The following is a 26,999-nucleotide window of genomic DNA, read 5'->3' as shown; positions in this document are numbered from 1 at the left end:
GTATTAGAGCTTAATATTAACAACGAAAAATTTCTGCTAAATCTTGGTCAATTTAATGAAGGAAGTCTTTAAACAGCTAAGTAATCTGTGGTAGCTGAGCTATCAATTAAAGAAAAAAAGAAAATCATGCTTTTTAGTTAGATAACACAGATGTGTTTACCTTCTTTCCTTGGCTGACAAATGTCTCCGGCTCTGTGATTTACTGTCACTCTATTAAAACAAAAAAACAGGCAAATGCAAACATCACTATTATTAATTTTTTTGAAAAGTATTAAAAAGTAGAAAATGATTCCTTGAGAATAGGATGTTCTTCATAAAACTGAAAATGGCTTACAGAATTAGAAGATTCCTCTTTTGAAGCCAATTTCTGGAGGGACCTATGAAAATAAACAGAACGGAGTCTCTACCAGCCTGTAAAAGACACTCATTTACAAAGCCCCCAGATGTTCCCACACCATACTCTTAAGTACTGGCAATCCAACAGATTTTCACATTTGGTAAAGTGAGAAAAACATACAACCAAATTGCTCCTCTCTCCACACTTCCATATACATTTTAAAATAGGTGACGTGTACTGAAAACTTACTGTGTGTCAGGCACTGCCAGGTGGTATACATGCATAAATCCCCATGAAAGGGATACCATTCTGTTTCACCAAGAAGGAAACTGAAGCTTAAGCACAAAGTAACTTTACCAAGGACACACCCTAAGACCCAACACTGGTCTGTCTGACTCCTAGACTGTTCTGAATTACATCGTTAATTGTGCATTTATAACTGTGGACTATTTACCTGATGATCTGTAAAACATTATGTAAACTAAAACACATTTCTTTGATGGAACTGCCTTTGTTATGTTTTTAGCATTTATAACCATTTAGTTGTTTCTCTTTGGATCTAGTTTGGCCACTCTAAATGCACTGTATTTTTCTACCCTGGTCCTGGGAATTCCTTTGCAGAGAGACCCAATCAAATGGTGAAAAAGCAGTAAAACAATGGAGGGTAAAAGTACTGATGTCAATCTTGGTATTTTCTTGGTAAGGATTACACCTCATCATCATTCTCGGCTTACACAATAATATGTAAAATTTTATTTTTTAATTACCTTTGGGGTTGAAGGTGGGACAAGTCAATGGTAGTATCAGGATAATTGAATGTCTCTTCCCCTTCATCCTTCATTTCACCAACAGGATCCTGATCTTTTCTAACCTCTTCATATTCTCCTTCATCTTCAGAGCTTTCTTCCTGAATGAGCTCCTCATTCAGTTCATCTCTACCACTCTGAACAGTGATATCCTCTTGGTTAACCTGAGTCATGAGTTCTACTTCTACAGGAGGAGTTTCATGTTCCTCTTTATCCTCATCACTGCTAGTGTCACCTCCATCTGTAGAATTACCATAAGGAAAGTCAGTGTGGGACTACCAACCATGCCAGGTCATTTCCTGAAAACGTCATAAAAATATTCCACTGACTGTTTCTCCCATATTTCTCCAAAAAATCACCAGAAAAATGCCTGATCGTTCCCAAAGGGTACTCTTAGACAAAAGAATAACCTGTATCATGAATAGGTTGAACTAAATGATCTCCAAGATCCTTTACCACAATAAATTTCTTGGACATTGCTACCCTTTCAACATACAAAACCACAACTTTGCCTTAGTTGAGTATTTCCAAAAAGCAAGACAGCAAAATTAGTTGTATAACTTTTGCTGCTTTTATTATAATTTGCACATAAAACTTAAATACATATTATATAACACACATAACAGGTGCTCATTCTTTTGCAAAGGAACTAATAGTAGTAATAGGGTCTACTGCCTCACCTGCAAAATGACATGCCACCACTCATCTGACAAGGATGGTTACAAGAATAGAAAATAATGTAAATAGGCCAGGTGCAGTGGCTCACGCCTGTAATCCCAGCACTTTGGGAGGCCGAGGTGGGTGGATCACGAGGTCAGGAGCTCAAGACCAGCCTGGCCAAGATGGTGAAACCCCGTCTACTAAAAATACAAAAATTAGCCAGGCGTGGTGGCAGGTGCCTGTAATCCCAGCTACTCAGGAGGCTGAGGCAGAAGAATTGTTTGAACCTGGGCAGCAGAGGTTGCAGTGAGCCAAGATCGCGCCACTACACTCTAGTCTGGCAACAGACTGAAACTCCGTCTCAGGGATTAAAAAAAAAAAAGAAAAGAATGTAAATAAGGCACTTTATACAGTCCCAGGGAAATGGTGAGCCTCAATCAATAGAATCTTACAGCACAACAGTAATAGTAAATGAAACAATGCAATATTACCTGTAAAAAGGAATGACCTTGGCAGAGAGAGTAACTACAAAATAGTTTAGTGGAAATATTTTCCGTAGTTCCTTTAGGTAGGCAGGTAAATTTATTCTAGCAATTATAATTACTCTCTACTTGAAACAAATATTTTGCCTCCCAGGTTCAAGCCTCCCACCTCAGCCTCTTCAGTAGCTGGGACTAGAGGCGCTGATTTTTTTGGTAGAGATGGGGTTTTGCCATGTTGCCCAGGCTCGTCCTTGGGTTGTCCCAGCCCAGGAGCTGGTCTCAAACTCCTGAGCTCAAGCAATCCACCTGCCTCGGACTCCCAAAAGTGCTGGGATTACAGCATGAGCCACAACGCCCGGCCTGATAAATACTTTTAAATTCACTAGAATAAGTATATTTAGCATTTCCAAAAACAAAATTCAGTAAAACAGCAAGTACTTTGGGTTTTTTTTTTTGAAATTTAGATTATCCCAAAAGAGACATGATCTTCTAAGGATTTAGAAGCAAAACTTGGTAACAAAAAACATCACAAACTAATTTCTTAAAATCTATAAACTACCTAATTGTTCCATTTCTTCTGATATGAGTTCGCCTGTGCAACTTGCCAGTGTCTCCATGTCTTCATCCTGTACTCTGACTTTTCGTTCACCCCGATGTCTCCAAACACAAGACTCATCTACCTAAAGAAATAGTTATTTGTCAGTGATGGAGCTTTAAACAAGACTAATGAAAATCAGGAAAAAAATAAATAAATAACCAAGAAGCTGAAGAGTACCTTAAAAAGGAAGCTAAACCCCATCATTAGATATGAGGGAGGAAGAAAATTCTTTTTTCCTACAAAAGATAACGTACATTAATGCTTTAAAAATCAGGTTTCTCCACTTTTTGCTTACAAAACAAAAAAAAATTAGTGTCAGATGACAGGAATGGTCATATCCATTTTGTCTTTTACTATGTCATGAATAACATTTCCCATTTATAGAACTGGGCAGTATGTATAGGAACAGTTATTAAGAAGAAAAAAAATACATGCTTGCTCTGATATTCTGGGTCAGTCAGACCCTGAATATTCTATTTTCAGAAATAAGTTCAGGCTATACTTTCTTAACCTTATAACTAAACTACACGAAAGTGCACTGCCCTCAAAAAAAATATACATGAAGATATGACAAACACTAAACTTGTCCCACCAAGGCAAAAATTTCTTTACTTCATAGCAGACTTTATATAAGAAATCCGAGTAATTAGTTTCTGTTCTAAGAGTATCTGTAAACTGTCCTCAAACCTGTCTCCATAATCTATTGACAAGTCTAGGGATATTTTTCCTGTCAAGACATTACCTCTTATCATGAAGCTTCCTGTTGTCAAATATTCTCCAGTTGGTGCTGTTTTAGATACCTGAAGAACACAATAATACATTGTATTCTTATTTTAAAAATACTCCGGTTTTCTTTTTCCACTTGAGAAAGTAAAGTCAGAGTCAAGTAAGCCACACTGTCTCCTGAAAAGTTTGTAATTTCGTATAAATTCTCAATACTGAAGGGAAAGATAGCCCTTTCATGACAGATAAGCCTCTGGAAGTAACAAAGAAAAACAAAGAATCCACAACATCAATCATTTTCTTTCTTTTTTCTTTTGAGACGAAGTCTCACTCTGTTGCCCAAGCTGAAGTGCAGTGGCACAATCTCAGCTCACTGCAACCTCTACCTCCTGGGTTCAAGCGATTCTCCTGCCTCAGCCTCCTGAGTAGCTGGGACTACAGGCACCCGCCACCATGCCCGGCTGATTTGTGTATTTTTAGTAGAAACGGGCTTTCACTATGTTGGCCAGGCTGGTCTTGAACTCCTAACCTCGTGATCCACCTGCCTCAGCCTCCCAAAGTGCTGGGATTACAGGCGTGAGCCACCATGCCCGGCAATAATTTTCAAATGCCATGGACGACAGCAGAACTGGTCCACTCATCTCTTCCAGCGTGAGATGTAATGAGAAAACTAATGCTAGGTCAATGAGCTTATCATAAAGCTATGTTTATTAAAATAAAGCTCTATTTATTAAATAAAATCCTTGTCTAAGATACTGTTTTTGATAATAAAGTTTTTTTTTCTCTTTTTTTTGAGACGGAGTCTCGCACTGTCACCCAGGCTGGAGTGCAGTGGCCCAATCTTGGCTCACTGCAATCTCAGCCTCCCAGGTTCCAGCGATTCTCCTGCCTCAGCCTCCCAAGTAGCTGGGACTACAAGCACGCACCACCACGCCCGGCTAATTTTTGTATTTTTTTAGTAGAGGTGGGGTTTCACCATACTGGCCAGGCTGGCCTCAAACTCCTGACTTTATGATCTGCCCACCTTGGCCTCCCAAAGTGCTGGGATTACAGGCATGAGGCAAAAGTAACTTTTCACTATATGAAATAAAGATTATAGGAAAATTTTTAAAAATATATCCTATTTCGGCAAACAGAAAGTGAGTAAACTTATCCCATAATTTAAAAAAATTTTGGGGCCAGGCGTGGTAGCTCACGCCTGTAATCCCAGCACTCTGGGAAGCCAAGGCAGGTGGATCATGAGGTCACGAGTTCAAGACCAGCCTGGCTAAGACAGTGAAACCCTGTCCCTATTAAAAACACAAAAATTAGCCAGGCGTGGTGGCAGGTACCTATAATCCCAGTTACTCAGGAGGCTGAGGCAGAGAACTGCTTGAACCCAGGAGGCGGAGGTTGCAGTGAGCCGAGATCATGCCACTGCATTCTAGCCTGGGTGACAGAGCAACACTCCATCTCAAAAATATATATATAAATAAATAAAAAATTATAAATCTTTGAAACCCCCAAATCTTCAGAGTATCTTTATTAGTCATAGTTATTAAAATAGCAAGGGGCCAAGTGTGCTAGCTCACACCTGTAATCCCAGCACTTTGGGAGGCGGAAGGAGTTCACTTGAGGCCAGGAGTTTGAGACCTGGCCTGGCCAACATGGCCAAACCCCATCTCTACAAAAACAGAAAAAGTAGCCAGGTGTGGTGGCACACTCCTGTAGTCCCAGCTACTCAGGAGGCAGAGGCAGGAGAATCGCTTGAACTCATGAGGCGGAGGCTGCAGTGAGCTGAAATTGCACCACTGCACTCGAGCCTGGGCAACAGAGCAAGACTCCATCTCAAAACAAACAAAACAAACACAAAAAACCAGCAAGGGATTAAAAACACACTAAATTTCATTCTAAAAAATTTCTTAATAAAAGAATTAAAACCACTTTTATAACAGCACTGAGGTAGCAATTTATAATCCCCCTATAATGACAATATCACAGCACAGCATATAATAAATATAAAAAGATACAAAAATGAAACCAAATCTAAGGAAGTATAATGAAACTGAACTCTTTTTATCCTACTGTACAGCTTTATGAACTTATAAAAGTACATCATCATCAATTATAATTCTCAAAAGTATGATAAGAAATCAATAGCAATGTGAGGTCAAATATGGAATGAAGTATCACCAAACTAAACAGCACTGGCCAGGCACCATGGCTTACACCTGTAATCCCAGCACTTTGGGAGGCTGAGGCAAGAGGATCACTTGAGGTCAGGAAATCGAGACCAGCCTGGCCAACATGGTGAAACCCCATCTCTACAAAAAAAAAAAAAAAAGCAAAAAAAAAAAACCCAACAACATCATTAACCACCAAGAAGGGCAATTACTAAAAACAAATGAGGATATGCCTACTTTTCTGGAAGGGCCCAAGAGAATTCAGAATATTCCAACAAAGATGAACAGGAGAAAGGCCTTTTAGGTCAGTATGCCAATAATAATCAATAATAACTGGAATACTCTTTATCCTGTATAACTGTATGGATCACTCTCTCTTCATTTACCTCTCTGGTCAAAGCCTACCTTCCTAGAAAGGTTTCCCCAATACTTCATCCAAAATGGTATCCCCTATCACTCTCTATCCCCTGTCATACTTTAAAAAATACATATTTTATGGCACTTATTACCTGACATTATGTACATATTTTCCTCTACCAAAAAAATGTTAGCTCTATTAGAGCCTTGTCTGCTTTATTTACTTCTATACTCTCAAAATTTGACACACAGTAGCTCTTAATAAGAAAAAGGACAAGAGCCCTTATTACCTGATGATGGTACACCCACCAAGCACTAGTGATAACTCGTGCATCCCAAGCAGCACTGTAGCAAAGTGCCATTGTGCCAGCTTCAGTCAAGGTCCGTGGGGGGATGGGTTCTCCTGGAATAACAATGCATAATGTTTCAATACCAAAGTATGGACTTTCTCCAGAGAAAGATGAAAATTACATGCTGCATGACAGGGTCAATCATATATTTTTTTTTTTTTTTTTTTTTTGAGACAGAGTCTTGCTCTGTCACTCAGGCTGGAGTGCAGTGGCACAATCTCAGCTCACTGCAACCTCCACCTCCTGGGTTCAAGCAATTCTCTGCCTCAGCCTACTGAGTAGCTGCAATTACAGGCGCCCGCCACCATTCCCCACTAAATGTTTGTATCTTTAGTAGAGACGGGGTTTCACCATCTTGGCCAGGCTGGTCTTGAACTCCTGACCTCATGATCCACCCACCTCAGCCTTCCAGAATGCTGGGATTACAGGCATAAGCCACCGCATCCGGCCAGTCAATCATATATCTTAAATACTAATACATTTTTACTTCATCATTATAAAAAGTTACTAAAAATATATTTTTAATATTGCTATTTACAGAGCAAGCTTTTAAATGACCTACGTAAATAAAACATGTCAGAGAAGAAATATCCTCTCACATCAATAATTCTAACTTCACTCCAGAAAAGATAATTTAGAGAAATCCATTTAAAGTTTGAAGACTTCCAAAATTAAAATAGATTGGCGGAATCATGAACATGAAGAGCATACATGAATAATATGTCCCTTATGGTTAGATTTCAAATATTTTTAAATTGGGGTATAATTCACCTGCCATAAAATTCACCCCTTTAAAGTGCACAATTCAATGGCTTTTTGTATATTCATAATGCTGTGTGACCATGACCATCAACACTATTTAATTCCAGAACATTTTCATCATCCCAGAAAAGAAACCCTATATTCACTAGCAGCCACTCCCCATTTTCTCCTCTGTACCCAGTCCCTGGCAATTACTAATCTATTTTCTGTCTCTATGGTTTTGCCTAATTTGGACGTTTTATACAAATGTAATCATACATAGCATTTTAGGTTTGGCTTCTTTCACTTAGCTTAATGTTTTTCAAGGTCATTCCATGTTAAAAGCACATATAAGTACTTCTGTTCTTTGTAAGCCTGAATAATATTCCATTATATGGATATACCACATTTTGTTTATTCATTAATTGAATGACATATGAATTGTTTCCATTTCTTGGCTATTATAAATAATGCTGCTATCAGTATCTGCAAACAAGTTTTGTATGGACACATACCTTTGCTTATCTTGGGTATATACCTAAGAGAGGAATTGCAGGGTCAATTATGTTTTACATTTTTTGCAACTGCCAAACCATTTCCCATAGCAGTATTCTATTTTCTCCACCATCATCACCAACACGTGTTAGTGGGTATAAAGTGGTATCTTGTGTTTTTTTGAGACGGAGTCGTGCTCTTTTCGCCCTGGCTGGAGTGCACTGGCGTGATCTCAGCTCACTGCAACCTCCGCCACCTGGGTTCAAGCGATTCTCCTGCCTCAGCCTCCTGAGTAGCTGGGATTACAGGCGTGTGCCACTACACCCGGCTAATTTTATTTATATATATATATATATATATATTTTTTTTTTTTTTTTTTTTACTAGAGATGGGTTTCACTATACTGGCCAGGCTGGTCTCAAACTCCTGACCTCAATGATCTACCTGCCTCTGCCTCCCAAAGTGCTGGGATTACATGCATGAGCCACAGCGCCTGACTGGTATCTTGTGATTTTGATTTAAATTTTCCTAATGACTGATGATACTGAGAATTGTTCCATGTGATTGTTGGCCATTCACATATCTTTGCAGAAATATCCATACAAATCTCTTGCTCATTTTTCAGCTGGGTTACTTCTCTTTCTATTGTTGAAACTTAAGAATTATTTGGATACTAGTCTCATCAGATAAATGATTTGCAAATATGTTCTCTTATTCTGTGGGTTGTCGTTTAACTTTCTTGATAATGTTCTTTGGATTAAGGTTTTATTTATTTATTGTATTTTTTGAGACAGAATTTCGCTCATTGCCCAGGCTGGAATGCAATGATGCCATCTCAGCTCACTGCAATCTCCGCCTCCTGGGTTCAAGCGATTCTCCTGCCTCAGCCTCCCAAGTAGCTTGGATTACAGATGCCTGCCACCATGCCAGGCTAATTTTTCATATTTTTTAGTTGAGACAGGGTTTCACCATGTTGGCCAGGCTGGTCTTGAACTCTTGACCTCAGGTGATCCACCTGCCTCGGCCTTCCAAAGTGCTGGGATTACAGGCGTGAGCCACCGTGTCCAGGCTGAATTAAGGTTTTTAATTTCATGTCTAACTTATCTGTTTTTTGTTTGATTACTTATGATTCTGGTATCATATCTAAGAAATTACTGCATGATACAAGATCATGAAAATTTATGCCTTGTTTTCTTCTAGCAGCTTTATACTTCTGGCTTTTAAATTTAGGTCTTGGATGCATTTTAAGTTAATTTTTATAAATAGTGTGATGAACAGGTCTATCCTCAATCTTTTGCATGTCGATATCTAGTAGTCCACACTACCGTTAAAAAGCTAAGCCACAGACTGGCAGAAAATATTTGCAAAAGACATAGCAGATGAAAGACTGTTATCTAAAATATACAAAAAACTCTTAGAACTCAACAGTAAAAACACAAACAGCCCAATTAAAAACTAGGCCACTTTTAACAGACACTACATCAAAGATATACATATGGATATCTAATAAGTCATTAAGGAAATGCAAATTACAACAACACTGAAATACACTATGCATCAATGATAACGGCCAAAATCCAAAACACTGACAACACTAAATTCTGGTGGCAGTGGAACAACAGGAACTCCCATTGCTGGTGGTGATGTAAAAGGATACAGCCACTTTAGAAGACAGTCTGGTGGTTTCTTACAAAACTAAAAATATGGCTGGGTGCGGTGGCTCATGCGTGTAATCCCAGCATTTTGGGAGGCCGAGACAGGTGGATCACAGGATCGAGAGCATCCTGGCTAACACAGTGAAACCCTGTCTCTACTAAAAATACAAAAAATTAGCCAGCCTGGTGGCGGGCGCCTGTAGTCCCCAGCTACTCAGAAGGCTGAAGTAGGAGAATGGCATGAACCCAGGAGGCAGAGCTTGCAGTGAGCCGAGATCACACCACTGCACTCCAGCCTGGGCGACAGAGTGAGACTCCATCTCAAAAAAAAAACTAAAAATACTCTTACCATGTGATTGAACAATCTTGATGTTCGGTATTTATCAAAATGAACTGAAAACTTATATCCATACAAAAACCTACGCAGATGTTTACAGTAGCTTTATTCATATTGCCAAAACTTGGAAGCAACCAAATTCAGTAGATTAATGGATAAACTGTGGTTCATCCAGACAACTGAATATTACTCAGGGATAAAAAGAAATGAGCTATCAAGCCATGAAGAGACATGGAGGAAAGGTAAAAGCATACTACTAAGTGAAGAAGCCAGCCTTTAAAGATCAGTGGTTGTCAGGGGTTAGGGGAAGGGAGGGATGAACAGGCAAGGCACAGAGGATTTTTTTTAGCACAGCAAACTAAATCTGTATGATACTATAATGGCAGATACATGTTTTATACATTTGTCCAAACTTGAAGACTACACATCATCAAGAGTGAACCCTGGCTGGGCTTGGTGACTCATGCCTGTAATCCCAGCACTTTGGGAGGCCGAGGTGGGCAGATCACTTGAGGTCAGGAGTTCGAGACCAGTCTGGCCAACACAGTAAAACCCTGTTTCTTTTAAAAATACAAAAACTAGCCAGGTGTGGTGGCGTGTGCCTGTAATTGCAGCTACTTTGGAGGCTGAGGCAGGAGAATCGCTTGAACCGGGGAGGCAAGGTTGCAGTGAGCCAAGATTACGCCACTGCACTCCAGCTGGGCAACAGGGCAAGACTCCATCTCAAAAAAAAAAAAAAAAAAAGAGTGAATCCTAATACAAACTACGGACTCTGGGTCATAATGATGTGTCAATGTAGATTCATTAGTTGTAACAAATGTACCATTCTGGTGGGGGATATTGATAATAGGGGAGGTTACGCATGTATGCAGCGGGGGTATGTGGGAAATCTCTATACATTCTGCTCAATTTTGTTGTGAACCTAAAACTGGTCGAAAAAATTGTCTATTTAAAAAAAGAGGCCAGAGGCTGGACGCAGTTGTTCACGCCTGTAATCCCAGCACTTTGGGAGGCCAAGGCAGGCGGATCAGAAGGTCAAGAGATCAAGACCATCCTAGCTAACACGGTGAAACCCTGTCTCTACTAAAAATACAAAAAATTAGCCGGGCGTGGTGGCAGGCACCTGTAGTCCCAGCTACTCAGGAGGCTGAGGCAGGAGAATGGTGTGAACCTGGGAGGCAGAGCTTGCAGTGAGCAGAGATCACACCACTGCACTCCAGCCTGGGCGACACTGCAAGACTCCATCTCAAAAAACCAAAAACAAAAAAAGAAAGAAAGAAAGAAAAAAGAAACAGGAAATTCTATCCCCATTGGTCTTGGCACCACTGCTGAAAATTAACTGATCATAAACTACAGGTTTATTTCTGGAATCTCAATTCTATACCTTGATCTATTTGTCCATCTTCATGCCAGTACCACAGTGTCCTGATTACTGTTACTCTGTAGAAAGCTTTAAAATCAGGAAATATGATTTTATTTGCTTCAAAATTTGCTCTTCATTTTCAATACTGCTTTGGCTAATCTGAGTCCCCTTGCATTACCATATGAATTTTAGAATCAGCTTCTCCATCTCTTAAAAAAAAAAAAAAAAAAAAATGCTGGGCCAGGGGCAGTGGCTCATGCCTGTAATCCCAGTACTTGAGGAGGTCAAAGTGGGTGGATTGCTTGAGCTCAGGAGCTCGAGAGCTGTCTGGGCAACATGGCAAAACTTCATCTCTACAAAAAACACAAAAATTAGTTGGGCACAGTGGCATGTGTCTATGGTCCCAACTACTCAGGAGGCTGAGATGGGAGGATCGCTTGAACCTGGAAGGTCAAGGCTGCAGGGCGCCAATCACACCACTTTATTACAGCCTGGGTGACAGGAGACCCTGTCTCAAAACAAACAAAAAAAGCAGCTGCAATTTTGAGGGATTACATTGAATCCATAGATTACTGGGGAGTACTGCTATCACAACAATATTAAGACTTTCAATACAAGCACATGGGATGTCCAATTTAGCTCTTTAATTCCTTAAAGTAATTTTATAGTTTATTATCTGTAAGTGTTGTTAAGTCTTTTGGTAAATTGATTCCTAAGTATTTTATTCTTTTTAATGCTATTATAAATTGACTTGTTTTATTAATTTCCTTTTCAGATTATTAATTGGTAGTGTATAGAAATACAACTGATTTTTGTTTATTGATCTCATATCCTGGACATTGCTGAACTTGTTTATTAGCTATGATAATTTCTGGTGGATTCTTTAGGTTTTTTAAATGTGTGAGATCATATCAACTGTAAACATAGTTTTACTTTTGCCTAATTTGGATTTTTTAATTTCTTTTTATTGCCTAATGACCTATATAGAACCATCAGTATAATGTTAAATAGAAATGGCAAGAAACAAACATATCTGTCTTATTACTGATGGGAGGAGGAAAGTACCCAATCTTTCAGCAGTATGTATGATTGTTAGCTGCGGGTTCTTCATAAGTGCTTGTTTACCAAGTTGAGGAATATCCCTTCTATTCCTAGTTTGCTAAGTGTTTTTATCACATACAAATGTTGAATTTTGTCAAATGGTTTTTCTTCGTAAGTTGAGATAATCTATGTGTTTTTTGTCCTTTATTAGTAGACTGTATTACATTAATTTCCATATACTGAACCAACCTTTCATTCCTGAGATAAATCACACTTTGTCATGGTATATAGTCACTTTAATATGCTGCCAGATTCAGTTTGCTAATATTTTGTCAAATATTTTTGTCTATATTTATAACTGGTATTGGTCTATAGTTTTCTTGTGTTATCTTTGGTTTTTGTAATACTGGCCTTGTAGAATGAGTTAGGAAGTGTTCCCATTGATCCCATATTTTGGAAGAGTTTGTGAAGAACTGGCATTCAACCTTCCTTATAATTCACCAGTGAATCCATCTAGCCTAGGGTTTTCTTTGATGAGTATTTTTTAAATATTTTTCTTTATTATTAATCCAATCTCTGCACTTACAAGTTTATTTCAATTCTCTATTTCTTCTTGAGTCAGTTTTAGTATTTGTATCTTTGTAGGAATTTGTCCATTTCATCTAGGTTACATAATCTGCTGGCATATAATTGTTCATGGTATTGCCTTATAATCTTTTCAATATCTGTAAAGTCAGTAGTAATGTACCCTATTTCATTCCTGATTTTAGGAATTTAAGTCCTCTATTTTCTTGGTCAGTCTAGCCAAGGGTTTATCAATTTTGTTTATCTTTTCAAAGAACCAACTTGGGTTTTGTTCATTTTCTCTATTTTTTTCCTATTCTCTGTTTTATTCATTTCTACTCTAATATTTACTATTTTCTTCCTTCTCCTTGCTTTGGGTTGTTTTTGTAGTTCTTAAAGTGCAAAGTTAGGTTACTGATTTGAGATAGAAATTTCCTTTTTAAATATAGGTATTTACAGCTATAAATTACCCCCTAAGGGCTGCTCTTCTTGCATCTCATAAGTTTTGACATACTGTATTTTCATTTCATTCATCTCAAAGTGTTTTGTGGCATCTTTTGTGATTTCCTCTTTGTTCCATTGCTTATTTGTAACTGTGGTATTTAATTTCCACATACTTATGAATTTAAAACATTTTCTTCTACTACTGGTTTCTAATTTCACCCCACTATAATCAGAAAACTTACTTTGTCTAATTTCAAGAGTTTTAAATGTATTGAGGCTTGTTTTTGTTTCTTTTTTTGAGATGGGAGTCTCACCCTGTCGCCCAGGCTGGAGTGCAATGGCGCTGTCTCAGCTCGCTGCAACCTCTGCCTCCTGGGTTCAAGCGATTCTCCTGCCTCAGCCTCCCAAGTAGCTGGGACTACGGGCGTGTGCCACCACACCTAGCTTATTTTTTGTATTTTTAGTAGAAATAGAGTTTCACCATGTTAGCCAGGTTGGTCTCAACCTCCTGACTTCATAATCTGCCTGCCTCAGCCTCCCAAAGTGCTGGGATTACAGGCGTGAGCCACTAGATCGCCAAGGCCTGTTTTAGAGACTATCCTATGGTTTACCCCAGAGAAGATTTCATGTGCACCTAAGAATACAGGGTGAGCACCCCAAATCTGAAAATCCAAAATGCTCCAAAATCGAAAACTTTCCTAGTGCAGCATGACGACTAAAGAAAATGCCCACTGGCGTTTGCTAGAAATGTTTTGGAGCATTTTGAATCTCTGATTTTTGGATTTGGGATGCTAAACTGGTAAGTATAATGCAAATACTTCAAAATATAAAAACACTTCTGGTCCCAAGCATTTCAGATAGGATACTCAGCCTGTATTGTGCTGTTGTTAGGTAGAGTATTCTAGAGGTGTCTGTTAGATTTAGTTTATAGTGTTGTTCAAGTCTTCCATTTCCTTGCTGATTCTGCGTCCAGTTATTCCATGACTGAAAGTTGGGTATTAAAGTCCTCAATTATTATTGTAGAATTCTCTCTTTCTCCCTTCAATTCTGTCAGGTCTGCTTCATGTATTCTAGGGCTCTGTTATTAGCAGCACATATAACTGTTATATCTTCTTGATAGACTGATCCTTTTATCACTATATCTTTTTTTATTACACGCGTGTGTGTGTGTGTGTATGTGTGTGTCTGTGTTTTAGAGATGAAGTCTCATTCTCTCACCCAAGCTGATCCTCCCACCTCAACTTTCTGTAGCTGGGCCCACAGGTGCATGCCACTGCACCCAGATTTTTAAAAATTATTCTAGAGGTGGGGTTTCACTGTCTTGCCCAGTCTGGTCTCAAACTCCTGGCCTCAAATAATCCTCACACTTCAGCCTCCCAAAGTGCTGGGATTACAGCCATGAGCCACCACATCTGGCCCTCTATTAAATTTTTGTCTTACACTAAAAATATTTTAAAGAAAGGAATAAAAATTCTGAATAGAAAGAAATATGTTACCTGTTGGATTCTTAATTACACAGCTAGTAGCTCCATGAAGATCAGCGTGTACATAAATGTCTCCTTAAATACAGACAAAAAAAAAAAAAAATGACACTTTAAGTTCTAATTCTCTTTTTCTTTTTCTTTTTCTTTTTTTTTTTTTTTTCAGATGGAGTCTCACTCTGTCGCCCAGGCTGGAGTGCAGTGGTGCAATTTCGGCTCACTGCAACCTCCGCCCCTGAGGTTCAGGCAATTCTCCCACCTCAGCCTCCCGAGTAGCTGGGATTACAGGCACGCACTACCATGCCCAGCTAATTTTTTTGGTATTTTTAGTGGAGACAGGGTTTCACCATGTTGGCCAGGCTGTTCTTGAACTCCTGACCTCAGGTGATCCACCTGCCTCAGCCTCCCAAAGTGGCTGAGATTACAGGCGTGAGCCACCACACCCGGCCAAGTCCTAACTCTAAGTGTGAAAAATGATTGCAAACTTTAACACCGCAACAGTAACCTCTTAAAAATTTGACCTACAATGACTCTGAAGACTGAAAGTTATTCAATACTCTAATGTAATAGAGTATTGAAAGTCCAACACTGCAGATTAGCTCAGCAATACCATTTTAGGAATATTCACTTAAAAACTAAAAGCATCAAAACACATATTCAACAAACCATGAAGCATCATGCATCAAATCTTTCTACTTGTTAAATCTATCAAACAAAAGAGTATAACAAGAAAATGAATGCCTAATATTGAGATAACTGATCCAATCATTTAAGAGAAAATTATTCCAAATTTTAATCTTACCTACCTGGTGTCAAGTATCTTTTCACAATTATTTCATTCTGTTGCTGATCTCGTCCACCTATAATTAGATAGTTCTCTGAGCTAATGAACCATAGAAATTTCTCAAACCTACCAAGATGAAAGAAAAAAAGTTAATTTTTCTTTATAGCTGCCTGAATTCATACCCTTTTTGCAAACGAAACACAACAGGAAGCTATCCTGCCTGTGTAGTTTAAGACAAGTTGATGGTTTAATTTTTTTTAAGGCATCAAGCTGAATTTGACTAAAAACCTATAATACAAATTGCCCTAGGATATTCTTAAGACAGTCTAGAAAAAAGAAATTAAATTCTATATTTAAAAAAGTTAACTTCTTACTCCATATAGCCTTCTTAAACTAGTAACTTCTAACAATAAATTACATAAAGCAAAAGTATAAAATGTCATATGGTCCTTAAGTTTAGCTTTCTTTTAGTGAGGTACTGAATAGGCTTTAGACCACTGATAAGAAAGAAATGTTGTTTTCCCACTCTGTTCTCAATAAATGAACGTAATTAATCTTTATATATGATATTATTTACATTGTTTTAAACACAAAAGACCAAAAATTGTCTTTAGGAGGGTAAAATTATAACTTTTCTCAAAAGACAAAGTAACTTGGGTTTTCATGATTAATACCTGCAAGATAAAAAGTATAGAGTATATTATTTGTAGGACATTTAGAAAATGACATGCAAGACAGATGAAAATAAATACTTGCTACATGATATATGACTACAGAGATTATCTTCCGTGTTTTAATCCACAATTTTTAAAACTTTTGGTTAAAAATGGTAGACTAAATTTCTGTTTTAACTACTCATTTCATATTTCCTTTGTTTTCAGCCAACACCTTTATTGGAAAGTTTCTTGAGCTGACAGTTCATTTGAAATTTATCCCTGAGAAGTTTGCACTGTGGATTCTGCCTTTATAAGATGCTGACTTATTTCCTTCACTCCTTCAACTGCATGTGGGCAGACTAGGAAGGAACTAGCAGGATTTCCTGAATGATAGACATTCTCCTCCTTATCTCCAGTCATACCTCAGCAATCCTACCTCTCTCCTTGATAGTAAGAATCATTTACCCTAGATAACACAATAGATAAGGAATATGGTAATGGAAGTTCTTCCCACTTGAAGGTGTTTCCATTCCCATTGACCTTCCAGACCACTCAAAATGGTAAAAGCAGAGCCGTAACGATCCAGTTTTGTGTGGTGCCAGGATGCCATGAAGAACCATCTGTAAGCCAGACTTGAGGTTTGTTTTTCATTTTTTTTCCTCAACTAGTCAGAGGGAATTCTGAATGAGGCCCAGGTATGTCCTGAGGGCTAACTATTAACATGCAGCAGGATTAGGCATTGACATGGTTTGGTTGTGTCTCCACCCAAATCTCATCTTGAATTGTAGCTTCCATAATTCCCAGATGTTGTGGGAGGGTCCCGGTGGGAGATAACTGAATCACAGGAGGAGGGAGGGTGATTACCCCCATACTGTTCTTGTGGTAGTGAATAAGTCTCATGAGAGCTGACGGTTTTATAAGGGGAAACCCCTTTCGCTTGGTTCTCTCATTCTCTCTCTCGCCTGCTGCCATGTAAGACGTGCCTTTCACCTTCCACCATGATTGTGATGCCTTCCCAGCCATTTGGAACTGTGAGTCTATTAAACCTCTTTTTCTTTATAAATCAAAAAAAAAAAAAAAATGGTAGACTAAGCACAGATACTTAACTTAAACTCCCTAATACAATAGTGAAAGGACTTTATTACTATTTTCTAATCTGATTTTTTTATTGGGTAACACATACTCACGGTTGAATAAAATTTTTTACTTATATAAAAAAGGTCAGCCGGACACGGTGGCTCACACCTGTAATCCCAGCACTTCAGGAGACTGAGGCGGGCAGATCACAAGGTCAGGAGATCTAGACCACCCTGGTTAACACGGTGAAACCCCGTCTCTACTGAAAATATGAAAAATCAGCCGGGCATGGTGGCGGGGTCCTGTAGTCTCAGCTACACTAGAGGCAGAGGCAGGAGAATGGTGTGAACCTGTGAGGCAGAGCTTACAGTGAGCCGATATCACGCCCCTGCACTCCAGTCCAGGCGACAGAGTGAGACTCCGTCTCAATAAAAAATAAAAATAAAAAATAAAGGTAGTGAGAGATCCTGCATCCCTTCAGTTCCTGTCACTACACCAAAGAGGGAGCCATTGTGATTGGTTTTCTGAGCATCCCTCTCGAGATTCTTTACACATAGAAAAGTTAAAATATTTATCCTAATCTTCTCTTTTCTGTTGCGGGAAGTCAGGGACCCCGAATGGAGGGACCAGCTGGAGCTGTGGCAGAGGAACATAAATTGTTAAGATTTCATGGACATTTACCAGTTCCCAAACAATACTTTCATAATTTCTTATACCTGTCTTACTTTAATATCTTTTTTTTTTTTTTTTGAGACAGAGTCTCACTCTGTCACCCAGGCTGGAGTGCAGTGGCGCAATCTTGGCTCACTGCAAGCTCCACCTCCCAGGTTCACGCCATTCTCCTGCCTCAGCCTCCCAAATAGCTGGGACTACAGGCACCTGCCACCATGCCCAGCTAATTTTTTGTATTTTTTTTAGTAGAGACATGTTAACCAGGATGGTCTCGATCTCCTGACCTCGTGATCCCCCTGCCTCAGCCTCCCAAAGTGCTGGGATTACAGGCATGAGCCACAGCACCCAGCCCTTACTTTAATCTCTTAATCCTGTTATCTTCGTAAGCTGAGGACGTACATCACCTCAGGACCACTGTGATAATTGTGTTAACTGTACAAACTGATTGTAAAACGTGTGTTTGAACAATACGAAATCAGTGCACCTTGAAAAAGAACAAAATAACAGCGATATTCAGGGAACTAGGGAAGACAACCATAATGTCTGACTGCCTGCAGGGTCGGGCAAAATAGAGTCATATTTTCCTTCTTGCAGAGAGCCTATAAATGGACATGCAAGTAGGGAAGATATCGCTAAATTCCTTTCCTAGCAAGGAATATTAATAATTAATATCCTGGGGAAGGAATGCATTCCAGGGGGGAGGTCTATAAATGGCCACTCTGGGAGTGTCTGTCTTATGCAGTTGAGATAAAGACTGCAATACGCCCTGGTCTCCTGCAGTACCCTCAGGCTTATTAGGGTGGGGAAAAAACTCTGCCCTGGTAAATTTGTGGTAAGACCGGTTCTCTGCTCTTGAACCCTGTTTTCTGTCATTTCAGATGTTCATCAAGACAATACATGCACTGCTGAACATAGACCCTTATCAGTAATTCTGCTTTTGTCCTTTGCCTTGTGATCTTTCTTGGACCCTTATCAGGAGTTTTTGATTTTGCCCTTGTCCTGTTTCCTCAGAAGCATGTGATCTTTGTTCTCCGTTTTGCCCTTTGAAGCATGTGATCTTTGTGACCTACTCCCTGTTCTTGCACCCCTTCCCCTTTTGAAATCCTTAATAAAACTTGCTGGCTTTAAGGCTCAGGTGGGCATCATGGTCCTACCGATATGTGATGTCACCCCCGGCAGCCCAGCTGTAAAATTCCTCTCTTTGTACTCTTTCTCTTTATTTCTCAGCCTGCCGGCACTTATGGAAAATAGAAAGAAACTATGTTGAAATATTGGGGGTGGGTTCCCCCAATACATTTTTAGACAGAGCACAAACTGTACTGCATATTGCTTTTTTCACCTAAAAGTACATTTTCTTCGTTGCTGAATGGACACACTACACTTACTTAATCATTCCCCTACTGATAGTAATGAGGTCTGTAAAAAGACAAAGATATAGGGACAAAAATAATGGGAGAGAAAAATCAAAGATGTATTTTGTAATCATCCTAGTAAAGGAATGTACAGCCAACAAGTTAATAAAAAGTAGTCAATCAAAAGGCGGCAATAATGAAGACAAAAGAGGACACAGAATAAATGGGACAAGTAAAAAGCAAATAGTAAGATGGGTAGATTTAAACCCAAATATATCAGAGATTACATTAAATATAAATGCATTAAAGGCCCAGGAAAACGGCAAAGACTGTCAGACTGGAAAACAATGACAATGATACATATGATGCTCCTTTAAAATACAAGGATGGAAAGGCTGAAATATAATGATGAAAAAAGATAGGCCAGGTAAAGTGGCTTATACCTGTAATCCCAGCACTTTGGGAGGCCAAGGCAGGTGGAGCACTTGAGGTCAGGAGTTTGAGACCAGCCTGGCCAACATGGTGAAGCCTCATCTCTACTAAAAATAGAAAAATTAGCCAGGCATGGTGGTGGACGCCTGTAATCTCTGCTACTCAGAGGGCTGAGGCAGAATTGCTTGAACCCAGGAGGCAGAAGTTGCAGTGAGCCAAGATTGCACCACTGCACTTCAACCTAGGTGACAGAGCAAGACTATGTCTCAAAAAACAAAAAACAAAAAAAAAAAGAAAGAAAGAAAGAAAAAAGATATACCATGTAAACACTAACCAAATGAAAGCTGAACTAGTTACACCTGACAAAGAAGGAAAAAATAATTACAAGTTAGAAGGACATTTCATTAAAGTTGATAGAAGGCTCAATTCATTAGAAAGATACAACAGTTACATAGTTGTATCATCGAATTACATTGTCTCATATAAAAAAAGCAAACACTGGCAAAAGTAAAAGGAGAAATGGACAAATTCGCAGAAGAATATTATAAACTTTCTGCCAATATATTTTAAACTTTAGACAAAGTCTTAAAAAAAAACACTGCTTACCAAAACTAGGAAATTTGAACAGTCCTTGCATTTACTAAATAATTTGAATCTGCAATGAAAAGCTTCCCCAACGAAAACTCCAGGACTACTCAGCTTCACAGGTGAATTTCATCAGATATTTAAGAACAACTGAAAAAGGAACACTTTCCAACTTGTTTATGACGCAATATGACCTTGATACCAATACCCAACAAGAACATTACAAGAAATGATAATTACAGGATGATCCTATTCAACAACAGAGATGTCAAACAAAACAGAGAGAGAGAGGAGACAAATACAACCAAATTTTGAAAGGTGGAAAACAAATGGACAAGTGATCAGACTTAAGAAGCTGAATCCTAAGCTAACGGTGAAAAAAGCAACAACTAAATTTACAATGTAAAACTCATAAAAGGCTAAACAAATGGCAGCACAAACAAGGAAGTAAGAGTTTAAGATGGGAATGAAAACAGGAGGACTGGCTGAGAGTCTGTTCAAGAAGCAGTTAGTTCCACATACGTTCTTTCCAGTTAATTCCTGTTCCATTTCCTAACAGAAGGCCAGAGGTTAATTTATCTAGAAAGGGTATAAAGATCATCTCTGGACAAGGGTAAATGTGGCACAGCTATATAACCAGGAGTAATATATGTAAAACACAGCAAGTAAGTAAATGAATTACTGGATCCTGAGACTCTCAGTCTATTATTTTCACTGGGCTCCCCAAATGCTACAGCAGCCAGGTCTTCACCTTACAAGCAGGAGAGAAAAAGAATCTTTTCCGGGAAATGAGACTAGCTCAAGAGGAAAAGGGCTAAAGACAATGAAGATTCTACACAAAATGGCCAACACAGATCATTTCACAAGCCCAACCACCCAGGGAACTTCCAGTCAGCATTTAATACCCTACCATAAAATGTAAAACATTGAACAGACAATCAAGGAGCACCAGACATTAATGAAAGTCTCTAATGTGAAAGCTGGAGATAAAAAGCAACATTTTTTAAAAAGTGCCTGTACTCCCAGCTACTCAGCAGCCTGTGCGACAGAGCAAGGCTCTGTCTCCAAAAAAAAGAAAAAAAAAAGAGGGTGCGGTAGGGCTGATGTGGGTATGTCAAAAACAAGTTACGGTAACCTAACATGAGTAACTATAGACATCCAATATATGGCACAAGGAATACAGTTAATAACACTGTATTATATATTGGAAATTTGCTGAGAGTAGATTTTTTAAGTGTTCTTACCACACACATGAAAAATAGAGAGAGTATGTGAGATGATGGATACATTAATGTGCTTGACTGTTTCATTTCATTATGCATGTGTATATAATAAAAACATACTATAGACCTTAAATATATATATATAAATATATGAATATATATATATAAATATATATAAAAAAACATATATATATATATATATATGTTTCTTTTTTTGAGATGGAGTCTCGCTCTGTTGTCTAGGCTGGAGTGCAGTGGCACGGTCTTGGCTCACTGCAACGTATGCCTCCCAGGCTCAAGTGATCCTCCCACCTTAGCCTCTCAAGTAGCTGGGACTACAGGTGTGCGCAACCACACCTAGCTAATTTTTGTACTTTCTGTAGAGACGGGGTTTTGCCATGTTGCCCAGGCTGGTCTCGAACTCCTCATCTCAGGTTATCTGCCCGCCTATGGCCTCCCAAAGTGCTGGGATTACAGGAGTGAGCCACTGCACCCTGTCTTTACAGAAAAATCTTGAAAAGCAGAGAGTTCTGAATGTTGATGTCCCTGAGACAGAGCAATTGCATGTACCCAAAATCTGTGTGTTTTCGTCTGTGAGCATCTGGTCCAGTGCCCTCCCTTCACTTGCTCCAAGGGTATAGGATGTTGTGATAATCATTAGCTAATTACCTTTGGGAAATGATTTCAGAGCATTAGAGTGCTATTTCAGCCATCTATTTGCTTTTTTTTGAGACAAAGTCTCGCTCTATTGCCCAGACTGGAGTGCAGTGGCACGATCTTGGCTCACTGCAACCTCCGCCTCCCAGGTTCAAGCGATTCTTCTGCCTCAGCCTCCAGAGTAGTTTGGTCTACAGGCACAAGCCACCACACCTGGCTAATTTTTGTATTTGTAGTAGAAACGGGGTTTCACCTTATTGGCCAGGCTGGTCTCGAACTCCTGATCTCGTCATCCACCCGTCTTGGCCTCCCAAAGTGCTGGGATTATAGGCTTGAGCCACCGCACCCGGCCCATTTGATCCTTTTTAAGGCTCGAAGAAAAGTTAATGAATATCTTTTGAGTTTGGTGCCACGACAGAGTCATTCCTCAAAGCTGTCAGCACTTATGCGCTGTCCTCTGGTATGCATGACTGCATGACTTTGCTTAAGTTCCTTACCCTCTCTGTTTCAGATTCTGAAAGTATTGTATCAAGAGGTAATAATGGGCTGGGTGTGGTGGCTCATGCCTATAAGCCTGGCACTTTGGAAGGCCAAGTAGAGTGGATCACTTGAGGTCAGGAGTTTGAGACTAGCCTGGCCAATACGGTGAAATCCATCTCTACTGAAAATACAAAAGTTAGCCAGGCATGGGGGTGCACACCTGTAGTCCCAACTACTTGGGAGGCTTAGGCAGGAGAATCCCTTGAGCCCAGGAGGTGAGGGCTGCAGTGAGCCGAGATTGCGCCACTGTACTCCAGTGTGGGCAACAGAGCTAGGACTCTGTCTCAAAGAAAAAAAAGTAATAATGGCAGGGCCAGGCATGGTGGCTTTTGTCTGTAATCCCAGCACTTTGGGAGGCTGAGGTGGGAGGATCGCTTGAGCCCAGGAGTTCGAGATCAGCCTGGGCAATACTGAAAGATCCCATCTCTACTAAAAAAAAAAAAAAAAAAAAAAAAAAGAGGTAATGGTGGCTCCCTTCCTCTCATTAACACACTCCAGGGATGAAAAGGAAGACAATGTCTATGTGTGTGATAGATTGTGGAAAGACTACCGCCATGTTAAGTGAAGAAAGGGAGTACATCTGCTGAACAGATTAACTTCTGGTCTCCAATCAGTATGTGTGGTGGGGTAGGGGGACTGCATGACTTTAACTTTTTGTTTTTCAGAGGTCTACATTATTGGAGTCCCCTTAGATAATTTTTTTTTTTTTTTTTTTTTTTTTGAGACAGAGTCTTGCTCTGTCACCCAGGCTAGAGTGCCTGGATCTCGGCTTACTGAAGTTCTGCCTCCCAAGTTCAAGTGATTCTCATTCCTCAGCCTCCCTAGTAGCTTGGATTACAGGCATCCGCCACCACACTCAGCTAATGTTTTTTGTAATTTTTTTAGTAGAGATGGGTTTTCACCATGTTGGCCAGGTTGGTCTCGAACTCCTAACCTCCAGTGATCTACCTGTCTTGGTCTCCCAAAGTGCTAGGATTACATGCATAAGCACCACCGCACCCAGCCTAAATATATATAATTAAATAAAATTTAAAAAGAAACAACTTAGAGAAGACAGAGACTTGCAAAAAAGAATACTAAAAAAATTTAATACATCAAAACTATTCTCAGAGAGCTAAAAGAAACTAAAGCAGAAACGTATTTATTTTTTTAAAAAGGTATATTCCAAGAACCAAAAAAAGTCCTCTTTTTTTTGCCAGGAACACTATGTTGAGGAGAGAGTTCTTAAAATTAAAAACATGATAGGAAGTAATAAAAAATTCAGGGGAAGGATTTGGTGAAAGATAAAGCTGAGGAAACTCCCAGGATGTAGAGCAAAATGATAGATTTGATAAGAGAAAATACAACAAAATTGGAGGACTGGTCTAGGGGGTCCCATATCTTAAAAACAAGATTTCCAGAAGGAAAAGAAAAAAGAAAGCAGAGGTCAGGCAGTTTTTCAAGAACTATTTCCAGAAAATGTCTCAGAACTGAAAGTTTCTGAATTAAAATAGCCCACAAAGTATCCAACATAATGGATTAAAACATCACCACCAACCCCAATTGTAAAATTTCGAAAAATTTGGAGAAAAAATTGGGAGGGGAGAAAATCAACAAGCTTGTAGAAAGGCAAAAACAAGTTTCATGTAAAATATCAACTATCAGCCAGGTGTGGTGGCTCATGCCTGTAATCCCAGCACTTTGGGAGGCTGAGGCGGGCGGATCACTTGAGGCCAGGAGTTAGAGACAAGCCTGGGCAACATGGCAGAAACCTTTCTCTACTAAACATACAAAAATTAGTTGGGCATGGTTGCGGGCACCTGTAATCCCAGCTACTCAGGAGGTTGAGACAGGAGAATCACGTGAACCTGGGAGGCGGAGGTTGCAGTGAGCCAAGATCATGCCACTGCACTCCAGCCTGGGCAACAAAGTGAGACTCTGTCTCAAAAAAACAAAATAAAAAATAAAATAAAATATCAACTATCAAAATAATACCAGATTTCTCAAGTTACTATAATGAAGCAATACCTTTAAAAGTCTGAGGAGGCAGGGTGTGGTGGCTCACGCCTATAATCCCAACACTTTGGGAGGCCGAGCCGGGTGGATCACGAGGTCAGGAGTTCGAGACCAGGGTTGGCCAGTAAGGTGAAACCCCATCTCTACTAAAAATACAAAAATTAGCCGGGTGTGGTGGTGGGTGCCTATAATCCCAGCTACTTGGGAGGCTGAGGCATGAGAATCACTTGAAACCAGAAGGCAGAGGTTGCAGGGAGCCAAGACTGCGCCACTGTACTCCAGCCTGGGCAATAAAAGTGAAACTCTATGTCAAAAAAAAAAAAAAAAAAATGTCTGAGGAAAACATATTTTTATAGTAGAATTCTATATTTAATTTTTTTTTTTTTTTAAGAGATGGGGTTTGGCATGTTGCACAGGCTAGTCTCGAACTCCAGAGGTCAAGAGATCCACTCACCTCAGCCTCTCAGAGTGCTGACATTACAGGAATGGGCCACCATGCCCAGCCCAGTCAAACTATAAGAGTAAAATGTTTTATACATTGGAGACCTCAAAAACTTTGCTTTCTATACACCATTTCTTGTGAAGCTTCTGGAACACACACTCTTTCAACCAAGAAACAGATCCAGAAAAGAGTTTCCAAAACAGAGAAGGTAAAGATAACTTCCAAGATAACAATAAAAGGAAATTGTATGATGCTTAGAGAGAACCAATCTAAAATTAAGTAAGTCAAAAAGCTACAGGAGAGACTTCTGACCTCTGCAAGATAATACTGATTGAATTCCAATGTGTCTGAACACACTTGGAAGATAATATTTAGATAAATTAGTGATAAGAACAAAAATAAAGAGCAAATGAAATGACAATTAGTAACTTCAGGGAAGATTTTTAAAACTGAGCAAGGAAGGAAAAAGGAAACAATTCTATGTGGGTCAGCTATAACATATAAATTATATGACTAATTTAAATATTTATAATGATGCCAATGCTATTAATCTTGACAAAACTATGCTGTAACTGTGTGTGTATGTAATGGAACACAAGTGGAAAGAGGGAAATCCTCATCTTTCCCAGCGGGAAGTTAGTAAGAGTGTAAAACAGAAAAATTAAGAAGCAGCAATATAAGCACACTACTAAGATAAATAAAGGCAAATATCAAAACAATCAACTAAAAGAGCTAAAAATAGTTTCCTTCAGAGAGCAGGCAATAGGAGTAAAGGTGAGGAACTAGAGAGCTAGCTGAGTGCAGAAACGTATGCCTGTAATCCAGCACTGAGGCTGAGACAGGAGAATCTCTTGAGCTTAGAAGTGTGAGACCAGCCTGGGCAACAAACTGAGACCCTGCCTCTACAGAAAATTTAAACATTAGCTGGGCACGGTGCCATGTGCCTGTAGTCTCAGCTACTTGGGAGGCTGAGGTGGGAGAACTGCTTGAGCCCAGGAGGTCAAAGCTACACTGAGCCATGTTCACGCCACTGTATTCCACCCTGGGTGACAGAGACCCTGTCTCAAACAAACCAACAAAAAATTGCAGAGCTACTGGTTTTGTAACAAGCTTTGTAGAACTGTTTGACTTTTCTAAACAATGTGCATGGATAATTTTAATAAAAACAAAAACTAAATTTGAAAGAGACAGAACACTTACCAATACACTTTTCTTGCTTTTTGAATAGAAGTAACAGTCTGAACTTCTTTTAATGTTTGCTTTGTTTTCTTTTCTGCTGATTTGAATGCCTATTTATAGAAAAGAGTTTTAAAAATAATTTGCTAAGAATGTATTTAAATAACACCAAAGTAAATAACGGGGCAAGAAATTTTTTAAATGTCACAAAATGGCACAATCTACACACACACATACACACACACACACACAAATATGCATACTTGAAAGTAATAAATGAAAATATTTTTGCCTTAAGTATTAAAATAATCCAAACCAAAGAATTACTATATGAAAATATTTGCCCAAGACCTACAAATTAATAAATACATTGCCATTTTCTAGATACTGAGTACCTATCATGTGCTAGGTTCTAGGCTAGATGCCGTTAGAGATACAAGAGTGAACAAGATGGACAAAGCCCCCACTCCCACCCCACTAGGTCTAGAAGAGACAACTATTAATCATATAATCCTTTAAATAAACATATAATGGTAAGTGCTTCTAAAGATGCTATACGAGTGTAACAAGGAAACCCGATTTATATTGGATTATGGTCAAAGAAGGTATCTCTGAGGAAATGACATTTAAGCTGAATCCTCAATGACTAATGGGGTTATCAGGCAGAGAATAGGAAAAAGGGTATTATAAGCAAAAAAAAAAAAAAAAAAAAGGACCAGCAAGCAGTAATCAAGGGAAAGATGTCAAGAAATGAGGTTGAAGCAGTAGAAAGAGGGCCAAGTCATGAAGGCCACTCATTTAACAGCTATTAA

The 26,999-nt window shown here is 39.1% G+C and overlaps 1 protein-coding gene across 3 annotated transcripts in view; it reads right to left on the bottom strand.

Annotated features, from left to right (window-relative positions):
• Nucleotides 1-26,999, bottom strand: part of NEMF (nuclear export mediator factor) — a 69,832-nt gene that overhangs the window by 15,655 nt on the left and 27,178 nt on the right. For all 3 annotated transcript variants that reach the window (XM_050796870.1, XM_050796872.1, XM_050796871.1), the window contains 10 exons: nt 26,212-26,300; nt 15,403-15,506; nt 14,612-14,674; nt 6,416-6,528; nt 3,626-3,683; nt 3,061-3,119; nt 2,845-2,965; nt 1,105-1,384; nt 335-377; nt 161-210 (listed from right to left, as the gene is read on the bottom strand). In XM_050796870.1, the coding sequence (XP_050652827.1) occupies nt 161-210; nt 335-377; nt 1,105-1,384; nt 2,845-2,965; nt 3,061-3,119; nt 3,626-3,683; nt 6,416-6,528; nt 14,612-14,674; nt 15,403-15,506; nt 26,212-26,300 (980 nt within the window). The remainder of the gene's footprint in view (nt 1-160; nt 211-334; nt 378-1,104; nt 1,385-2,844; nt 2,966-3,060; nt 3,120-3,625; nt 3,684-6,415; nt 6,529-14,611; nt 14,675-15,402; nt 15,507-26,211; nt 26,301-26,999) is intronic.

This window comes from Macaca thibetana, chromosome 7 (assembly GCF_024542745.1).
Source record: "Macaca thibetana thibetana isolate TM-01 chromosome 7, ASM2454274v1, whole genome shotgun sequence".
Taxonomy (NCBI): Eukaryota; Metazoa; Chordata; class Mammalia; order Primates; family Cercopithecidae; genus Macaca; species Macaca thibetana.
Note: the sequence above shows the minus strand (reverse complement) of the source record. Positions and strands in the feature narration are given on the sequence as shown.